Here is a 15631-nt window from a genome sequence, read left to right on the forward strand (position 1 = left end):
ATGAGACAAACCCTTTTTTTGGCCTAAACAGTATACATGTGATACACACTAAATATTGTATATTGAAATTAGATATTTGGCCCTGAACATATTTAAAGCAAAACCTCCTATGTAACCTGTTTGCAGTTTTGTTGTAAACATGTTGAGTGGCCACAAGCACATAGGAGGTTTTTCCTGCCCAACAGCGATATACATTTCTTGCAAACAGATTGCATTTCATGTTACAGAAAACAATAAAATGCAAAAGATTTGAAAGCATTTTGGTCATATCTCAAAATTCATCTCAGTAACAAATGATTCATTTTGCTTGTACTTCTTACATTTTATTCTGATAAAGTCACCCTGAACACCAACATTCATTTTCTTAATTCAAAGCAGGCCCTGATTAATGAGCTACTGTAGAATTCCATTTACATATGTGCCTCTATATGAGTTTTTTTATTTTACAAAAGAGACGAAAGGCAGACACCCTCCACAAAAACATTATTTGCAGTTTGAGCAACAATATTACTGATACAGATGGCTGTACAAACATGCATTATTGTAAGGCCAATCTATATTGCAATGTTTTTGTGGAGGATATCTGTCTTTCATCTCTTTCGTCAAAAAAACCCTTATTTAGAGGCATATATGTTTGTAAATGGAATTATGCGCTTTTCTTATTCAGTAGTAGGAGGGGTCTAGTTCTTTAATTGACGACACATAATCTAATTGGACAATTGCATGATTTCGGGTGTCATCACGAGTAGTGATAACGCATAACACACCAGTAGAGAAGTGTATGTAGCATGTTGTATGTGTAGACCTAGTATGCAATACTCGCAAACTTGCAGTACACACATATGTAGACGTAAAGTAAGTTGTAAACAAATTTTGTTCATTTTAGAATAAGTTTTTATAAGGCAAAAAAAACCAACCATGTTTGGTTCCTGTAGCAGGTCTAAAAAATCAAATGCGAAATGTTTTTTTTAAATCCATGTAAAAAATGAAAAAAAAAACACCTTTCTTGCGGCAGCTGCAAGTTGGGCTCAAGTTGGTTTTGCATACAGCAACACCATTTTATTTTTCACTACGCTCGTTTGTTGTGTAAATGTGTGATGTTTTCTCCAGTAATTTTTCACTACGCTCGTTTGTTATGTAATGTGTAAATGTTTACTCCAGTAGTGTTTAAAAAAAAAATTTTGTGATTTTTCTAATGCGCAAAATAAGCCGCCAAAAAAGGAAATGCGCATGCTGCGGGAAACTAACTTGGTTTTTTTTTTGTCTAACAGTAACATAATTTTTGCTCAATAAAATAGTTAGATATTATTTAAACTGATTAAGAATGAGAACAAAAGATATGCACTTTTGTTTTGCTATCCTCTACCGTGTGACAGACGACAGGAAGGTCCAATATTTTATTGTAGCGCCGGCATCCAATACTCAAAATATTGGACAAAACTGTGGTTTATCGCAGAGGTAGAGGAGAGTTTTAGTAGACTGTTGGCTGCACCATTAGCCTAATCATTTACCATGGCAACCTGAGTAGCAAGCAACCTTTACATGCACTATGGACCACAATAGCCTCATCCCAATGGCATAGTTCAATAACCTCAATTAAACAATCAGTGCAAAATTTGACCTTATGTTGCAGAGTATGAGTGTTTGTACTCAAATGTTCAAAGGTCATTCAATGAATATGCAAGTGTATTGGGGTTATAGAACTGAGCCCTAATAGATGAGCATGTTCTGGATCCTAGTGATGGATAGTATTGATTGCACTCAGTGTAATATGAAACCTACTAATCTGCCATTAACACCCAATTGAAGTAGTACTGCCACAAACCTGATGGTGTTCTCAGCAATGATGGAATAAATATAACCTCTAGGATTTTCAAAAATATACAAGTAAAAGTCTCTTATCTAACGGATCTGTGTACCTCATCGCTTCTGTTGGGTCAGTTGATCTGTAATGAAATATGAAATGAAATTAAAATAGTGTTAAGTATTGGTTAGATATAATGATATAAGGATGTAAGATAGGGTTGCTTTAAAGAAGATATCTTACCCTTCCCAGAATCCTTTGCAACATGATGCATTACCTCATTGCATGAAATGACAATCTTATTACTTAATACAGGTTCCTTTTGTTTTCATGTTTAAAAAAGACTGCCTAAACATGGGTTGATAGTCAAGAAATAAACATATTTTGCAAGATCTGGATGTGCCCTGTTCATTGAGGTACTTTTTGTCACTATCAACCCATGTTGCATTAGATAGCAAATCAATACAGAAAATTGAAATGGAAGAAATGCATTGTGGGAAGTATAAGACATCTTCTCTTGGGTTGCTGAAAGGGTTTACATGCACATATATGCAGGTAGGTTTTCAGCTGTGTATGTAACTTTTCAGCCTGATTTTAACTCTCTCCACACGGGTGTGATTGCAGACGACAAGTTTCATATTTTTTTTTAATTAAAAAATTTCAGAATTGTAAATTTCCATGACCATATTTGGAATCATCATGAAAAATGCATTAAAATGAATACAAACAAGATACACACAATGTAGTACATGTCCAAACCCCTGCAGCATCTACACCAGGCACAAAAAGAAACTCGTCAGTTATAGTCATTCTTGCGGTTCAACAACCTGATAATTTTGGATTATTCTGAAATATACATTTTGTTGATTGGACTTTGCCTTTCTCATTTGACACCCTATTCGTGAAAATCAAGCAAGAATTGACCAAGATATGCGCCTCCAAACCCTCAAACCGTAAAATCAAAAGTTGCAATTTTAACGATTCAATTGCGCCTGTTACACTGAGTCTGTGTGCTTTATTGATTGGCCTGTGGTGCTTGTGTGCAATACAATGGTGCGTTCCCATTGAAAATAGTTGAAATTGCAACTTTTGATTTTGGGATTTTTGGGGTTTGGAAACGTATATCTTGGTCAATTCTTGTTCGATGTTCACGAACAGGGTGTCAAATGAGAAAGCAAAGTCCAATTAACAAAATGTATATTTCAGAATAATCCAAAATTATCAGGTTGTTGAACAGCAAGGATGACTATAACTGACAAGTTTCTTTTTGTGCCTGGTACGGTGTATTTCTGTTTTGTGGAATAATTGAGCTAGATTGAAATTTCCCTTATACTGCTAATTGTGTCTACCCGTACAAAACTAGAGAGAGAGAGAGAGAGAATGGTCAAAATTAATAATCCCTTTCACTGTTTCAGAACAAAGTACAATCATGGAAGATAGGCAACATGGGTACAGTATTTCAATGGATTAAACTTTGCACTTTGCAAAAAATGCTTTCTACTTGTGTTTTGATTGAGCTAGGTTACAAGGAACGGTGCAGTTCATTCACACATCTTGTGTTACTGTTCAACCCTAGCAATAATCTAACTAACATTAAACCCCTGAGCACTACATGCAAATCTAACATTGCCTCTGATTGGCCAATTACATGATATTGTCATTGGAATCACCAATCAGAATAGAGCTTTGAAAGTAGTTCACCCAATTTTTTTGGGTGGTGAAATTATTCTAAAGATGTTGCTGATTGGTCCAATTGATAATGTAAACTACATTTTGACCAATAGGCAGGTAGTTCTCACAGGATTAAGGACATTACCTGATAACCATTGGATGCCTTCATGAAGTCCTTCCCCTGTCATGGCATTGCTTGCACATATGTGCCATGGTTTGTCCTTGATTTTCTCTAATTCCAACATCTGAGAAACTTTGACTGATGATAAGGCATCTCGTAAGTCCATTTTATTTGCAAAGCATAAAATAGGCACTCTTTTAGTTTTGATTTCTGGAAAGGCAAACATAATTAATATAAGAATTTGAGAAATATAGGCAATATCATACATTTTTGTGGGTATGCTCACCCGGAATTTTGAGGTGGTGGGTCTTTGGGAGCTGATGGCGTACCAGTACAAGGGGGGTGTTGCTGCAAACAGGTAGAAGGGGGTCATTTGGAGCTGCAAACAGTTAAAAATTGCCTGAAAAAAAACCCCAGAAATATGAGGAATGAGCAATTTAGGGGTCTTTTAGAGCTGAAATGCTCAAAATCAAGTGTCTTTCAGAGCTGTTTTGGTAAAATTCAGAGGTCTTTCAGAGCTGCATGGTCTAAAAACAGGGGTCTTTCCAGGGCATACCCATATGGCCATTTGTGTTGAGTGTCCCCACCTCGCCATCAGTCTAGAGTAAAGACTTCCATATCCTTTAATCCACCTTCACACCCACTGCTGAATTTACAGAACAGCAAGGTTGCTTAATTGTTTGAGCCATGCCATCCAAGAAAACAATTCTTGGGAATAAAATTTTGTGGGGATCAAAATATTTCTAAGGAGAATCAAATGAGGAATTGGATTCCTTAAATTAAATCATGGGGAATGCTTGAGAGCACTCCGATTCAGAAGTTCTCTGTGTCTAATTGGTTCAAATTCCAATTTCATGTAGAAGTACTGCATATATAGGCCTATAGAATGGGTTTCATCAAACCATCTACATGATCAGCCTAACATGTAATGTATGGCTGGCGTAATGGCCACAGATTTAAAGAGATCCAGATATAGTACCGACAGACAAAGTCCCTTTGCTTTGTATGCACTGAGAATTCTCACATATTCATGAGAGCTGATTGTTCCATCTGTGTCTAACAAATAATGCATGCCGTTGCCTGTATTATGCATTTATGCAAAAAATGTCAAGACTGCTCTTTTAAAAATATGCAATAACAGGTGCAAGTGGGTGTGGCATTTTTGTCTCTCATAAACATAATATGATGCTGGACTTTGGCAGTTGGTCCCAGTCAGAGAGTTTCTGTTTATTATTAGTCTATGGAGACAAATTTCATAGTTCCAGGTCTCAGTGCATACATGATGCTGGACTTTGGCAGTTGGTCCCAGTCAGAGAGTTTCTGTTTATTATTAGTCTATGGAGACAAATTTCATAGTTCCAGGTCTCAGTGCATACATGATGCTGGACTTTGGCAGTTGGTCCCAGTCAGAGAGTTTCTGTTTATTATTAGTCTATGGAGACAAATTTCATAGTTCCAGGTCTCAGTGCATACATGATGCTGGACTTTGGCAGTTGGTCCCAGTCAGAGAGTTTCTGTTTATTATTAGTCTATGGAGACAAATTTCATAGTTCTAGTCCAATAAAAGAGCACTTACAGTGACTTTATTAAGATTTAATTTAAATCTGGTCAACCAGGCATACCTATTTTTGACGGATGAACCGACATTGCGACTGAAACCTTCATTCTTCAGCTGGGTTGTGATGCAAATGACTTACTGTGGACGTTTCGAAATATGTCAGATTTCTTTTGTTGGACTAGAACTATGAAATTGGTCTCTATTTCAATAACAGTCCTGATGAACATGTTCAGTAAAATTAGTCTATGGACTTGGCATCTTACCTTGATGTTTTATGAGGAGATCAAGTTCTTCTTTAGCTACTACCATTCTTAGTTTATCACTGCTATCAATCACAAATATAATTGCCTGGGCATCTCTGAAAAGCAACAGATGCAAAGAAATGCACAAATCACTTTTAATGTGAACAAAATTAATATATATACATTGAAATGAAATCATACAATTCAAAAATAGAAGGTGGTTTTAATCTCTTTGCTTGATGAGACATTGTCATATCATTAAACTTTGTCCACTCTATATCTTCACCTCTGCTCATACATTTTCTCGCACAATAACAAATCATTCTAATGTAAAAATTATTAAAACAATCTCATTAACACTTATTCATCTTACTATAAATAGGCTAATGTTGTATCTATGTATGAAGATCAAAAGGCTCCGTCAGTTTGGATCCAAATGTCGCCAAATTCATACGGGAGATCGAGGAATATACGGGGAATGGACTGAACTTTATTTGGTTGAAATCGGTCAAGAATTGGCTGCAAAAACAGTGAAAATATGGGTAAAAACGGGGTTTTTGTTATGAAAATCAGTTGCCAGCCTAAGCGTCACTGCAGCTGGCCGGCAGCGTGTCGGCACCGTGTGCGTAATGCGCACTACGCCAATGCGCGCGTAACTAGCCAGAGACCAGTGCAGTGGACATGGACGGGTCACAGGATTATGAACACATCCGCAGACACGCTATGAGAGGACGTAATAAATGCCTGTGTGGGAGATTAAGGACATGTCTTCCATAGGGGGTGTATAGATTTCAACTGGAATAGCCCAATGCTCTATAACTGAATCCTGAGAAGTGTTAAGGTGGCTGTGTACTCTCAGACATGCATGTAGTAAAAGTGCAATAACTTTGTAATTATTCTCGCAAGACATATAAAAGTATACATTTTTATAAAGGCAAGACATCAACGAATCTTAATATAAATATAGATTTGGTGTAAAAACAACAGTTATGAAGAAAATCACAAAAAAGTGAGTTTTTGCCAATATTTGTTTGGTACATCATAACAAAAAACACTCTTTCCAAAATATTTTATTTTGTTTTTATCTCAATCTTGAGGCTCCATTCCAAAAACGGTTTTTTTAGTTTTTTGATATTGGCCTTATTTTTTGAGATATTGACCATATAAGGCATCAAAATGAACTTTTGAAAATTCACAAACGCCTATTTGCACAAAATGATACCTAAAATCGGAAATAGACCAAAATATAAAAAAACAGGAAAACCGTTTCTTGAGTCCATCATGCTTCTTACGATGATCATATTTGCTTATTTATTGAGTTATCGTGTACCTAAATCGTCATTTTACCGAGAAAATGAACACTGAAATAATGGCCGTTGAAGTTTAAAGTGGTCACATTTTGCACTTTCATCGAATCTCACAGGAGAATGCGGCAGTTTTTGCTTTTCTACCTTACATTACATGAACATCGGGTTAATCCACGACCCCTTGAGAAGTTTGAGCGAAATCCATTCATAACTCGGGGAGAGAACTTGAAAAAAACCCCACATTTTATCAGCTAAAACGGAGCCATTTGACCACCAGGTTTTTGTGAAATCAGTGCTTCCGTGGTGTTTCCATAAGATTCGCCGCGTATTTGTGCGTTCACAAATTGCGTGATACGCAACGCGATGCGTTGTTGCGCGCGTGTACCCTGCTGGTACAACAAAGATTTTCTTTCCTTTTCAATTTCAAACACGAGTGGAATAGTGAAATAAAATCCTTAAAATATTGCAGTTGGAGTTTACAAATCTGGATTTTCATTCCTTGTATTTATAAAAAACATAACAAAGTACAAACATATCAAAAAAACTCAATTTCGCGAAAGAAACAATGCCTTGAGTACACAGCCGCGTTAAGTTCTGTGTATCATTACTTAAATCATAAAAATAATCCGTCTCCAGTTTATCTTGATTCAAATACTAAGCTATCTCAAGCAAACAATCTCCATCTTCTTGGGATTCATATTGGGCTGTTCTAGTTGAAATCCATACACCCCTATGGAAGACATGACCTTAATCTCCCACACAGGGAGTGTAGATTTCAAATGGAGTCACTAGTCGTGTAACCGCATTTGAATTCATACTCCCTGTGTGAGAGATTAAGGTCATGTCTTCCATATAAGGGTGTGTGGATTTCAACTGGAATAGTCCCGGGGGGGCCACTGGTTATTGACAAGGGGGTATCATGCGTGGCCAAATAATCACGTAAAAGGGTCTTTTTTCACGATCAGGCACTGTACGTACGTATCGTGAATAGGGTGTCAAAAACATGGAAATTGGAGAAAAAGGGTATCTTTTTCACTACAGATTTACGTATTTAGGGTCCGTCCAGACGCCAGTCCTTCATAAGTTTCATGTCCTTCATGTTTATCCCTAGACTTGACTGTGTAGTTCTCTGTTTAGTCTCTTCTTTAAGTCCATAAAGATTGCCGACTTCGCCCAGCTTGCCCTGTTAATATTTTTTCATTAACCCATTCAATGCTACACAACCCTACAACATTCAATGGTGATGTACACATGCAGTACATTGTACATGCACAGCACGTGTATACTCTGATTTTAAGAGTTTCAATTCTCCTTTATAAAGTCCAAAGTTTCTCATTTCATTTTAAAATATTTTTACTATTATTTGAATTTTCTATCTTGTATTATGGATAAAAATAAAGATTTTCAAGCTAATTTTCATGTTGTATACAATTATTTAACCACAAATATCTACCGTAGAGGATTGATTGATTTGACCTGTGACCTATTATCCACAAAATAAATAAATAAAAACATGCATGTTATTTTCGTCAAAAGCATCATATATTTAATTTTTGTCAGAATTTTGTCACAATAAGTGATCTTGATTTTATTTAAAAAACAAATTTTAAACTTTTGAATAAATTGTGAAAACATCAAATGAATATTAAAAGGTAAGATGGATGGTGCAGAATTAAAATACGTTTTTGGATTGGTATCAAATTCTGCAGTCATACACGAATCCTGCAAGTCTTGGCTGAACTGATTGAGCACCATGCATCTCAGTCGCTATTTACCGACTTATTTTCATCCTAATAGTTTATTCAACTTATGAAATAATACCACTATTATTCATCCGATTCCTTCCAGAAGTAGGCCTTAATTGTTGTCATTTTAAGCTTTTAAAATAAATTATTAATATTGCACTTTTCATCTTTTCGCAATACATGAATAAGGCCTGGGCCATAAAAAAAATCTGACCACTATTTTATGATTTTTGTCTTACTTTGAAACGTGATTTGTAGGTCTATAATAATATTTGGAGGATGGAGAATAAATTGTCCAATTTTTAATAGGGCCTACAAAAATGATATAAAAACATGACTTCTTTTTCTCTATTTTCTTTTCTTCATTGTTGTTTTTTCTTAGTTAGAGTTTTGTAAATTTTCTTTTCCCTCTTAGGCTCTCTGATACTATAAATCAGCTTAAAATAATGTAACGTTTATTTTGTAATTTTAAAATAGCTCATATTCTGCCTTGGTAGCAGAGCCATTCTGATGACTTTGAATTACTATTAAAGAAATCAATGAAAATGGAGCTTCAAGCTTCACAAGTAGTAGGCCTATTACTTGCTTAGGGTGTCGAAAATATATGTTTTACTTGCTAAGGGGTAAAAAAATGCCAATACTTGTTTAGGGTAGGATATTACACTTGTTATACTTATTTAGGGTGTATTTTCAGTCGTTGCACATACTTGTTTAGGGTGCTTTTTGAAACTCCATGGCCACGCATGATACCCCCTTGTCAATGACCAGTGGCCCCCCCGGGGGAATAGTCCAATTTTCATCTTCTTGAGATTCAGATTTCTTCTCACCTAAAATGGAATGTACATGTTTCGTTTTTGTTACAAAACAGCGCAATAGATTGTGGTTTTCTTAGAACAATAGTGGGCAATCAAAATCAAAATATTCTTTTTTTTTCTAGCTGACCAGTTCAGTTCAGTTCAGCCTCCCCAAATGGAGAGTTTTATTACATTGTAAATATAGACCACCGGCCTTTTTCACATCTATAAAATCAATGATTACAATTTACCAATTTTAGAAACACATACAAACAAAGTCAGTCATTTTTTTCAATACTGAATTCTAGCTGACCATAATTCTTCTGGTTTTCTCCTCATCCAATTTTTACCCGGCGGAGGGGCACTCACATATAAATGCGGCATGGGTATATGCGGCGCTCTAGGTGGAGTGGAGTCCCTTCAGGCTCTCTGATAGTTCCTTAATGGAAGGGGTATGAACGTTTCGACAATATTTATTGTGGGACATTAGAGCACATCAGACATATCAAATTGCATTCTGAATACGAAGAATGGCCTTCTGATATCAAATAATTTTGATTTTTTTAAATTCGCAATATAATACACATTTTATGGCAAATCATTAAAAATTGATATTTTTGATATTAAACAGTAAACTTTATAAATATGATGATTTATATTTAAAGTGTATGTAGGTGGGATGAAAAGCCGACGATCAATTGAAAATTTTTACCTTTCGTATTGAAGATACAGATTTTTTTCCCCAAAACACCAACAAAAAATAAGTCTTTTGGGGAAAAAATCCATATCTTCAATATGAAAGGTCAAAATTTTCAATTGATCATCGGCTTTTCCTCCCAGCTACATACACTTTCAGAATATATCATTAAATTTATAAAATTTACTTCGAGGACTGTTATATCTCAAAAATGTGAAAAATATCAAATTTTATTAATTTGTATTATATCGTATAAAATTTGTATTATATCGTAAATTTCATAAAATGAAAATTATTTGATATCAGAAAGACATTCTTCGTATTCAGAATGCAATTCGATATGCCTGATGTGCTCTCATGTCCCAGAAAAAATACTGTTGAAACGCTCATTCCAGTTCCCTTAAGACCCACATTTGGATCATGAATCAGTTCTTTGAGCCTCAAACTCTGACAATTGTAGCTCTTTAGCCAAAATTTGGAACATTTTGAAATTTGTTAGCTCCAAAGCCTATAATTTGGGTCCATTTTAGACCCATCAAAAATGTTGAGATTTCAGTTCACCAAGCCCCTATTTTGCCCAAAATGAGTTCTTACATGTAGTTCCCAAAGTTTGCCGTTTGGCACCGCACAACGCTACCAAAATTTTAGGTGAGTGCCCCCACTCCCCCGATTTTTACCTAGTACTTACTTGTAGTAATGCTCCCATAGATTCCTGTATTTTCCTTGGCCAGACATGTCAAACACTGTAAAGTTGACTGCTGAGGATTTGAACTTCTCAACAGTGAAACCAACAGTTGGTACTATGTCCTCTGATTGTGTCTACGAAGAAAAAAATGTAATGGCACATATTATTAGAAAATATAGCTAAGGAAGTTATATGCATTGGGCTATTCCAGATGTATTCCGCACCCCCCTATGGAAGACACTTCCGGAATTCGGGGCTAAATTGACAGCCGGAATTCACATGTCAGGAAAAACCCATGGAAGACACTGCAGGAATTGTGGTAATATGTCTAATATGGCCAGCGGAATTCACGTAAATGTAAATGTCTTCCATAGGGTTCCAGCTGGAATTAGAACATTTTTTTGTTTCCAGCCAGAATTCAAGTAAATGTCTTTCATAGGTTAATCGAGATGGTGATCATAAATGAAGATTCTGCCGGAATTGGAGCATTTTTGACCATTTTCCAGCCGGAATATTAAGAAATGTGAATGTCTTCCATAGGCACATCATGGCCTTTAACAATCCCCACTCTTGTTTTTTGTTTATTTTAGCAGCCGGAATTTCACCTAATCTCAATGTCTTCCATACCCTCCAGCCGGAATCTTTGCTAAAAATGACTGCTGGAATTCTAGACACATCTCAATTCCAGCTGGAATTGTATTTTTTTAAATGTCTTCCATAGGGGGGGGTGCGGAATACATCTGGAATAGCCCATTATGGGAAGGGCAAGTGGAATTACATCACAATTCTAAATCATGTATTCAGACTCTTCTGCTGTCTGCAGTTCCTTAAGACTCACATTTGGATCATGCTCCAGTTCTTTGAGGATCAAAACACTGACAAATTGTAGCTCTTTATCTCAAATTTGGAAAAATTTATCTCAAATTTGGAATTTTTCAGCTCTACAATGTACATCCTATAATTTGGCCCAATTTTTATAGACCCCAAGAATTTCAGTTCATCAAGCCCCTAGCTATTTTGCCTGAAAATCAGTTCTTAGTCCCCAAAGCTCGGCACCTTTTTCAAAACTGCACCCTTCTTTATATTTAGACCTAGGGGCCAAGTATTCTAAATTTGACAATTTGAAAAAGTTGGAACAATTTGAAAAAGTTGAACAATTTTTGCTGTATGGTACTGTAAAATAAAATATTAAAGACACTTACATCTTTAGGTTTGAGTTGGTTAATAATTGTTGTCTTGCCACTATTGTCCAAGCCGACACACAACACCTGAGCCTGTTTGCTGCCACCGCCAAACAACTTGGAAAAAAAATCTAGCAAACCCATTTGACAAGTTTGGTGTTTGTTGTATCTTACGTGAAGAGAAAGTTGTATGTATTTAAGATCGAGTAACACAACTTGGTATGAGAAACTACACTAGTCTTCAATATCTAGCGTCAGACAAAGATGTCAGTTGGAATCAACTCAAATCAGGAATACTGCTGCAGCTGATTCAGTTAGCTTTCATGACTTGATTGAAGTTGACATTCTTTCTCAAAAGCTTTTCCACATAATGCTGGTGATGAGTTACTCTTAAGATGATGATCTTTATCTCTGGATTGGCGATACAGAAGTGTGACAATGCTGAATATCAGAAGACACTTAGGCAACTTCTGTAAATTAAAGAAAAGAAAGAAAATTGGAAATGTGTACAAAATAATTGAGTTAGTGAATAAAATGATGTGAATTTTTGTATTCTCTATCATGCCTGGAGGAGATTAAAAACAATTGGTCTTGAAGCTACTGTTAATATTATGTTAACCCCCTGAGTACCAGTGTCCGAAATAAGGAAAATATGGAGGTTATCCCGAGGATAACTAAAGCATAAATTCTGCGTGTCCTCACTACATTTTGGTTGTCCCCAAAATGTGTCATACTTTTGGAGGTAAAATATAGTGGTTGTCCAGGGGATAAGTACATAGCTCAATATGGTTGTCCCCAGTGATTTTTGGACAAGAGGACAAGAGGATAAGTGCTTATTTCGAACACTGCTGAGTACTACCTGCCTGCCTCTGATTGGTCAATTACATGATATTTTCACTTTAATCACCAATTCAGAATGGAGCTTTGCAAATAATTCACCCCAATTTTTTTGCATGGTGAAATTATCCTAACAATGTTGTTGATTGGGTCACTTAATAATGAAAACTTCTTTTTGACTAATCGGCAGGTAGTTCTCATGGGGTTAATACGGTAATTAAAAACCACCAAAGAGATATTCCTGGATTTACCCATAATGCAAATAGGTGTGGGAATTTTGCTAGTGTGGTATACCACAAATAGAACGAGAAGATTTGCCCATTCATTTTGCATACCACTTTGTCCATTTTTTTTTTTGTAATTTCTTCACAAAATGCAAAAAAAAATGCAAAAAAATGCAATAAAGCACTCTTTACTCAAGAACTCTAGTTTCGAATTTGCATGCGATAATTACCCATTCGATGCTAGAATAGGCTGCTATCATTTTTCGGGAGACAAGCATTGATATTAAAATTGAAGAGATTCATCAGGAATACAATATTCAGATTTAAAGGTTTCAGGTATAAATTCCAATAAAAAAAATCATGTTTTCCATACAGTTGTACTTCCTAACGGTAGTACAACAAGTTATACCTAGAATATTTTCTCAATTTAAATTGTATCCTTTCTACTTTCTAGGTATGACTGCTTTTACCATAAAATTTGTGTCAATTCCCGATGTCATGATATGTGCGCCACGTTATTTTAGGCTCCGCGATTGCTGATTACATACACTGTACATAGACGAGAGCAACTGGTAATAGTGATCCCTGTACTAGCCTTAGGGGGTACTACACCCCTGTGGTAAATTTGTGACTACTTTTGCATTTTTCTCAAAAAATAATAACACACTGGTAACAAAGGTTATGTATATTATTGGGGCAAGGAATCCAATTACTACACTGAAATTTCAGTGAATCAAGACAAGCGGTTCAGTATATATGATAAGAAATGAGGTACATCCTAGCGGTACCTTATTTCTTATCATAAAGAACGAACCGCTTGTCTTGGGTCACTGAAATTCCAGTGTAGTAATTGGATTCCTTGCCCCTATAATATGTATAACTTTTGTTGCCACTGTGGACATGTGTTATTAGTTTTTGAGAAAAATGCAAAAATAGACACAAATTTATCGAGGGGTGTAGTACCCCCTTAAAGAAGCAGGTGGTGCTATACTGCGGATCTAGACTAAGTTGTTGGTTGCTTTGTAAAAATATGGAACGCTTCACGATTTTGTGTGTCAATGATTGGAGTATCGGTAGACGGTACGTGAGTAAATTTGAAGCTTGTCCGAGACCGAGGTTGCTCAGACTATCGACTAATAATTCCAAATTAAGGGGGTACTACACCCCTGGCCAATTTTATGCCCATTTTCGCATTTTTCTCAAATATTATAGCACATCATTGGTGACAAGTAAGATATACCGTATTTCGTCGAATAGTCGCCCCCCCTCAAATAAACGCCCCCACCACTTTTTTTCAACCAAGATGTTTCAAAAATTCGATATTTCCATGCTATCTTGTGAAGTAAGCTTACCAAGTTGCTCACATGGTCGCGAGTAGCAGCAATAAATAGCGATCCGAACCCGGAAGTGAACCAAAAGTCAGTGTCAAAAGGTCATAGTTCGTCTTTTTAGCGTGACTTTTAAGCTTACCTAATGATTTTAACGGGAATTTTCGTGCTAAAAATGACCTCTAATAAACGCCCCCCTTGGGAAAATGTAACGCCCCCGGGGGCGTTTATTCGAGGGGCAAGGACTACAACTAATGTACTGAAAATTCAGCAACTCAAAGCAAGTAGTTATTGATTTATTGATCAAATATTGGTTTTCCCTCATTTTTGACTGTAACCCCACAAATGTTGTCTGTGCTGAAATAAAATTTATAGTACAGTAGTTGTAGTCCTTGCCCCTATAATATGTGACATGATCAAGGGGAATGAGTCACATGTCGACCCTGGTCAAAAATGAGTTTTACACATGTTTCTAAAGAGGACATTTAGAGCTTTCAGAAACTGAAAACCCCATGTTGATACTGAATTTTCTTTGTGAAGTTTCATCAATTTATCAATCGCTGAAAACAATATAAAACAAAAGAATTTTAACATTTTCTTTGCCAATATCTCAAAATCAATATTAGCGACATCCGACTCATTTCCCTTAATTGTGTCACATATACATATCTTACTTGTCCCCAATGCGCTATAATTTTTAAGAAAAAGGCAAAAATAGGCATACATTTTGGCAGGGGTGTAGTACGGTACCCCTTAAGGCGTTCGTTACCAGTTCGTACTTACTTACTTGGTTGATATCCTCCTGAGAACGCCATAAAGGCGCTTTGACTGGAGGTGAGGAGAGTGTGGTCTAAGGCTGTATTGGTGTCACGTAGCTTCTCGAGGGCAGCTTTAAAGGCGTCGGGCTTTGGTGATGAAACTAAGTCGGTCGGTAGTCTGTTCCATGCTTTGATTGTGCGGGGAAGAAAAGAATTTGCATAGGCATCTGATTTGGTATGGTGTTGTTGAAATTGGTTACTGTGTCGCGTCTGGCTCTGTCAATTTTGGGGGTAATATAGTCCTTGTAGTCTATGTCCATGAAGTTATTTAAGATCTTGTACAAACAAAAGATCCTGTAGTCTCCACGTCGCTCTTTCAGACACGTCCAATTTAAGGATTTCAAAATGGCAGAAATGCTGGAGTCACGTTCATATGTGTTTGTGACGAATCTAGCTGCTCTCTTCTGGACAGACTCGAGGCGATTTATATTATTGGAGGTATACGGATCCCAAGCCGCAGAGGCATAATCTAGATGTGGGCGGACAAGCGTATGGTAGAGCTTCTCCTTGGTGGAAGCTGAGGTGTGGTAGAAATTTCTCCTGATGAAATTTAGAATCCTAGTTGCCTTTCCAGTAGCATGGTCAACCTGGCGGTTCCAGCGAAGATCTTTTGGATCTG

General features: G+C 36.4%; 1 protein-coding gene across 1 annotated transcript; it reads right to left on the minus strand.

The window, feature by feature from the left end:
• Window positions 1–996: 996 nt before the first annotated feature.
• On the minus strand, window positions 997–12003 carry LOC140156646 (ADP-ribosylation factor-like protein 6). The gene is made up of 5 exons (XM_072179582.1): window positions 11827–12003; window positions 10628–10758; window positions 5418–5512; window positions 3621–3806; window positions 997–1946 (listed from the first exon to the last, which is right to left on the minus strand). Exons 1-5 carry the CDS (start codon window positions 11947–11949, stop codon window positions 1921–1923), a joined length of 561 nt encoding a protein of 186 aa, XP_072035683.1. The 5' UTR covers window positions 11950–12003; the 3' UTR covers window positions 997–1920.
• Window positions 12004–15631: the final 3628 nt, after the last annotated feature.

Source organism: Amphiura filiformis, chromosome 7 (assembly GCF_039555335.1).
Source record: "Amphiura filiformis chromosome 7, Afil_fr2py, whole genome shotgun sequence".
Taxonomy (NCBI): Eukaryota; Metazoa; Echinodermata; class Ophiuroidea; order Amphilepidida; family Amphiuridae; genus Amphiura; species Amphiura filiformis.

Coding starts and splice junctions, on each gene's coding strand:
- LOC140156646 (XM_072179582.1), bottom strand. CDS start 11,949: ATGGGTTTGCTAGATTTTTTTTCCAAGTTGTTTGGCGGTGGCAGCAAA. Junction 5,513..10,627: donor CTATGGGAGCATTACTACAA/GTAAGTACTAGG, acceptor GTTGCTTTTCAG/AGATGCCCAGGCAATTATAT. Junction 1,947..3,620: donor AGGCATCCAATGGTTATCAG/GTAATGTCCTTA, acceptor ATTTCATTACAG/ATCAACTGACCCAACAGAAG.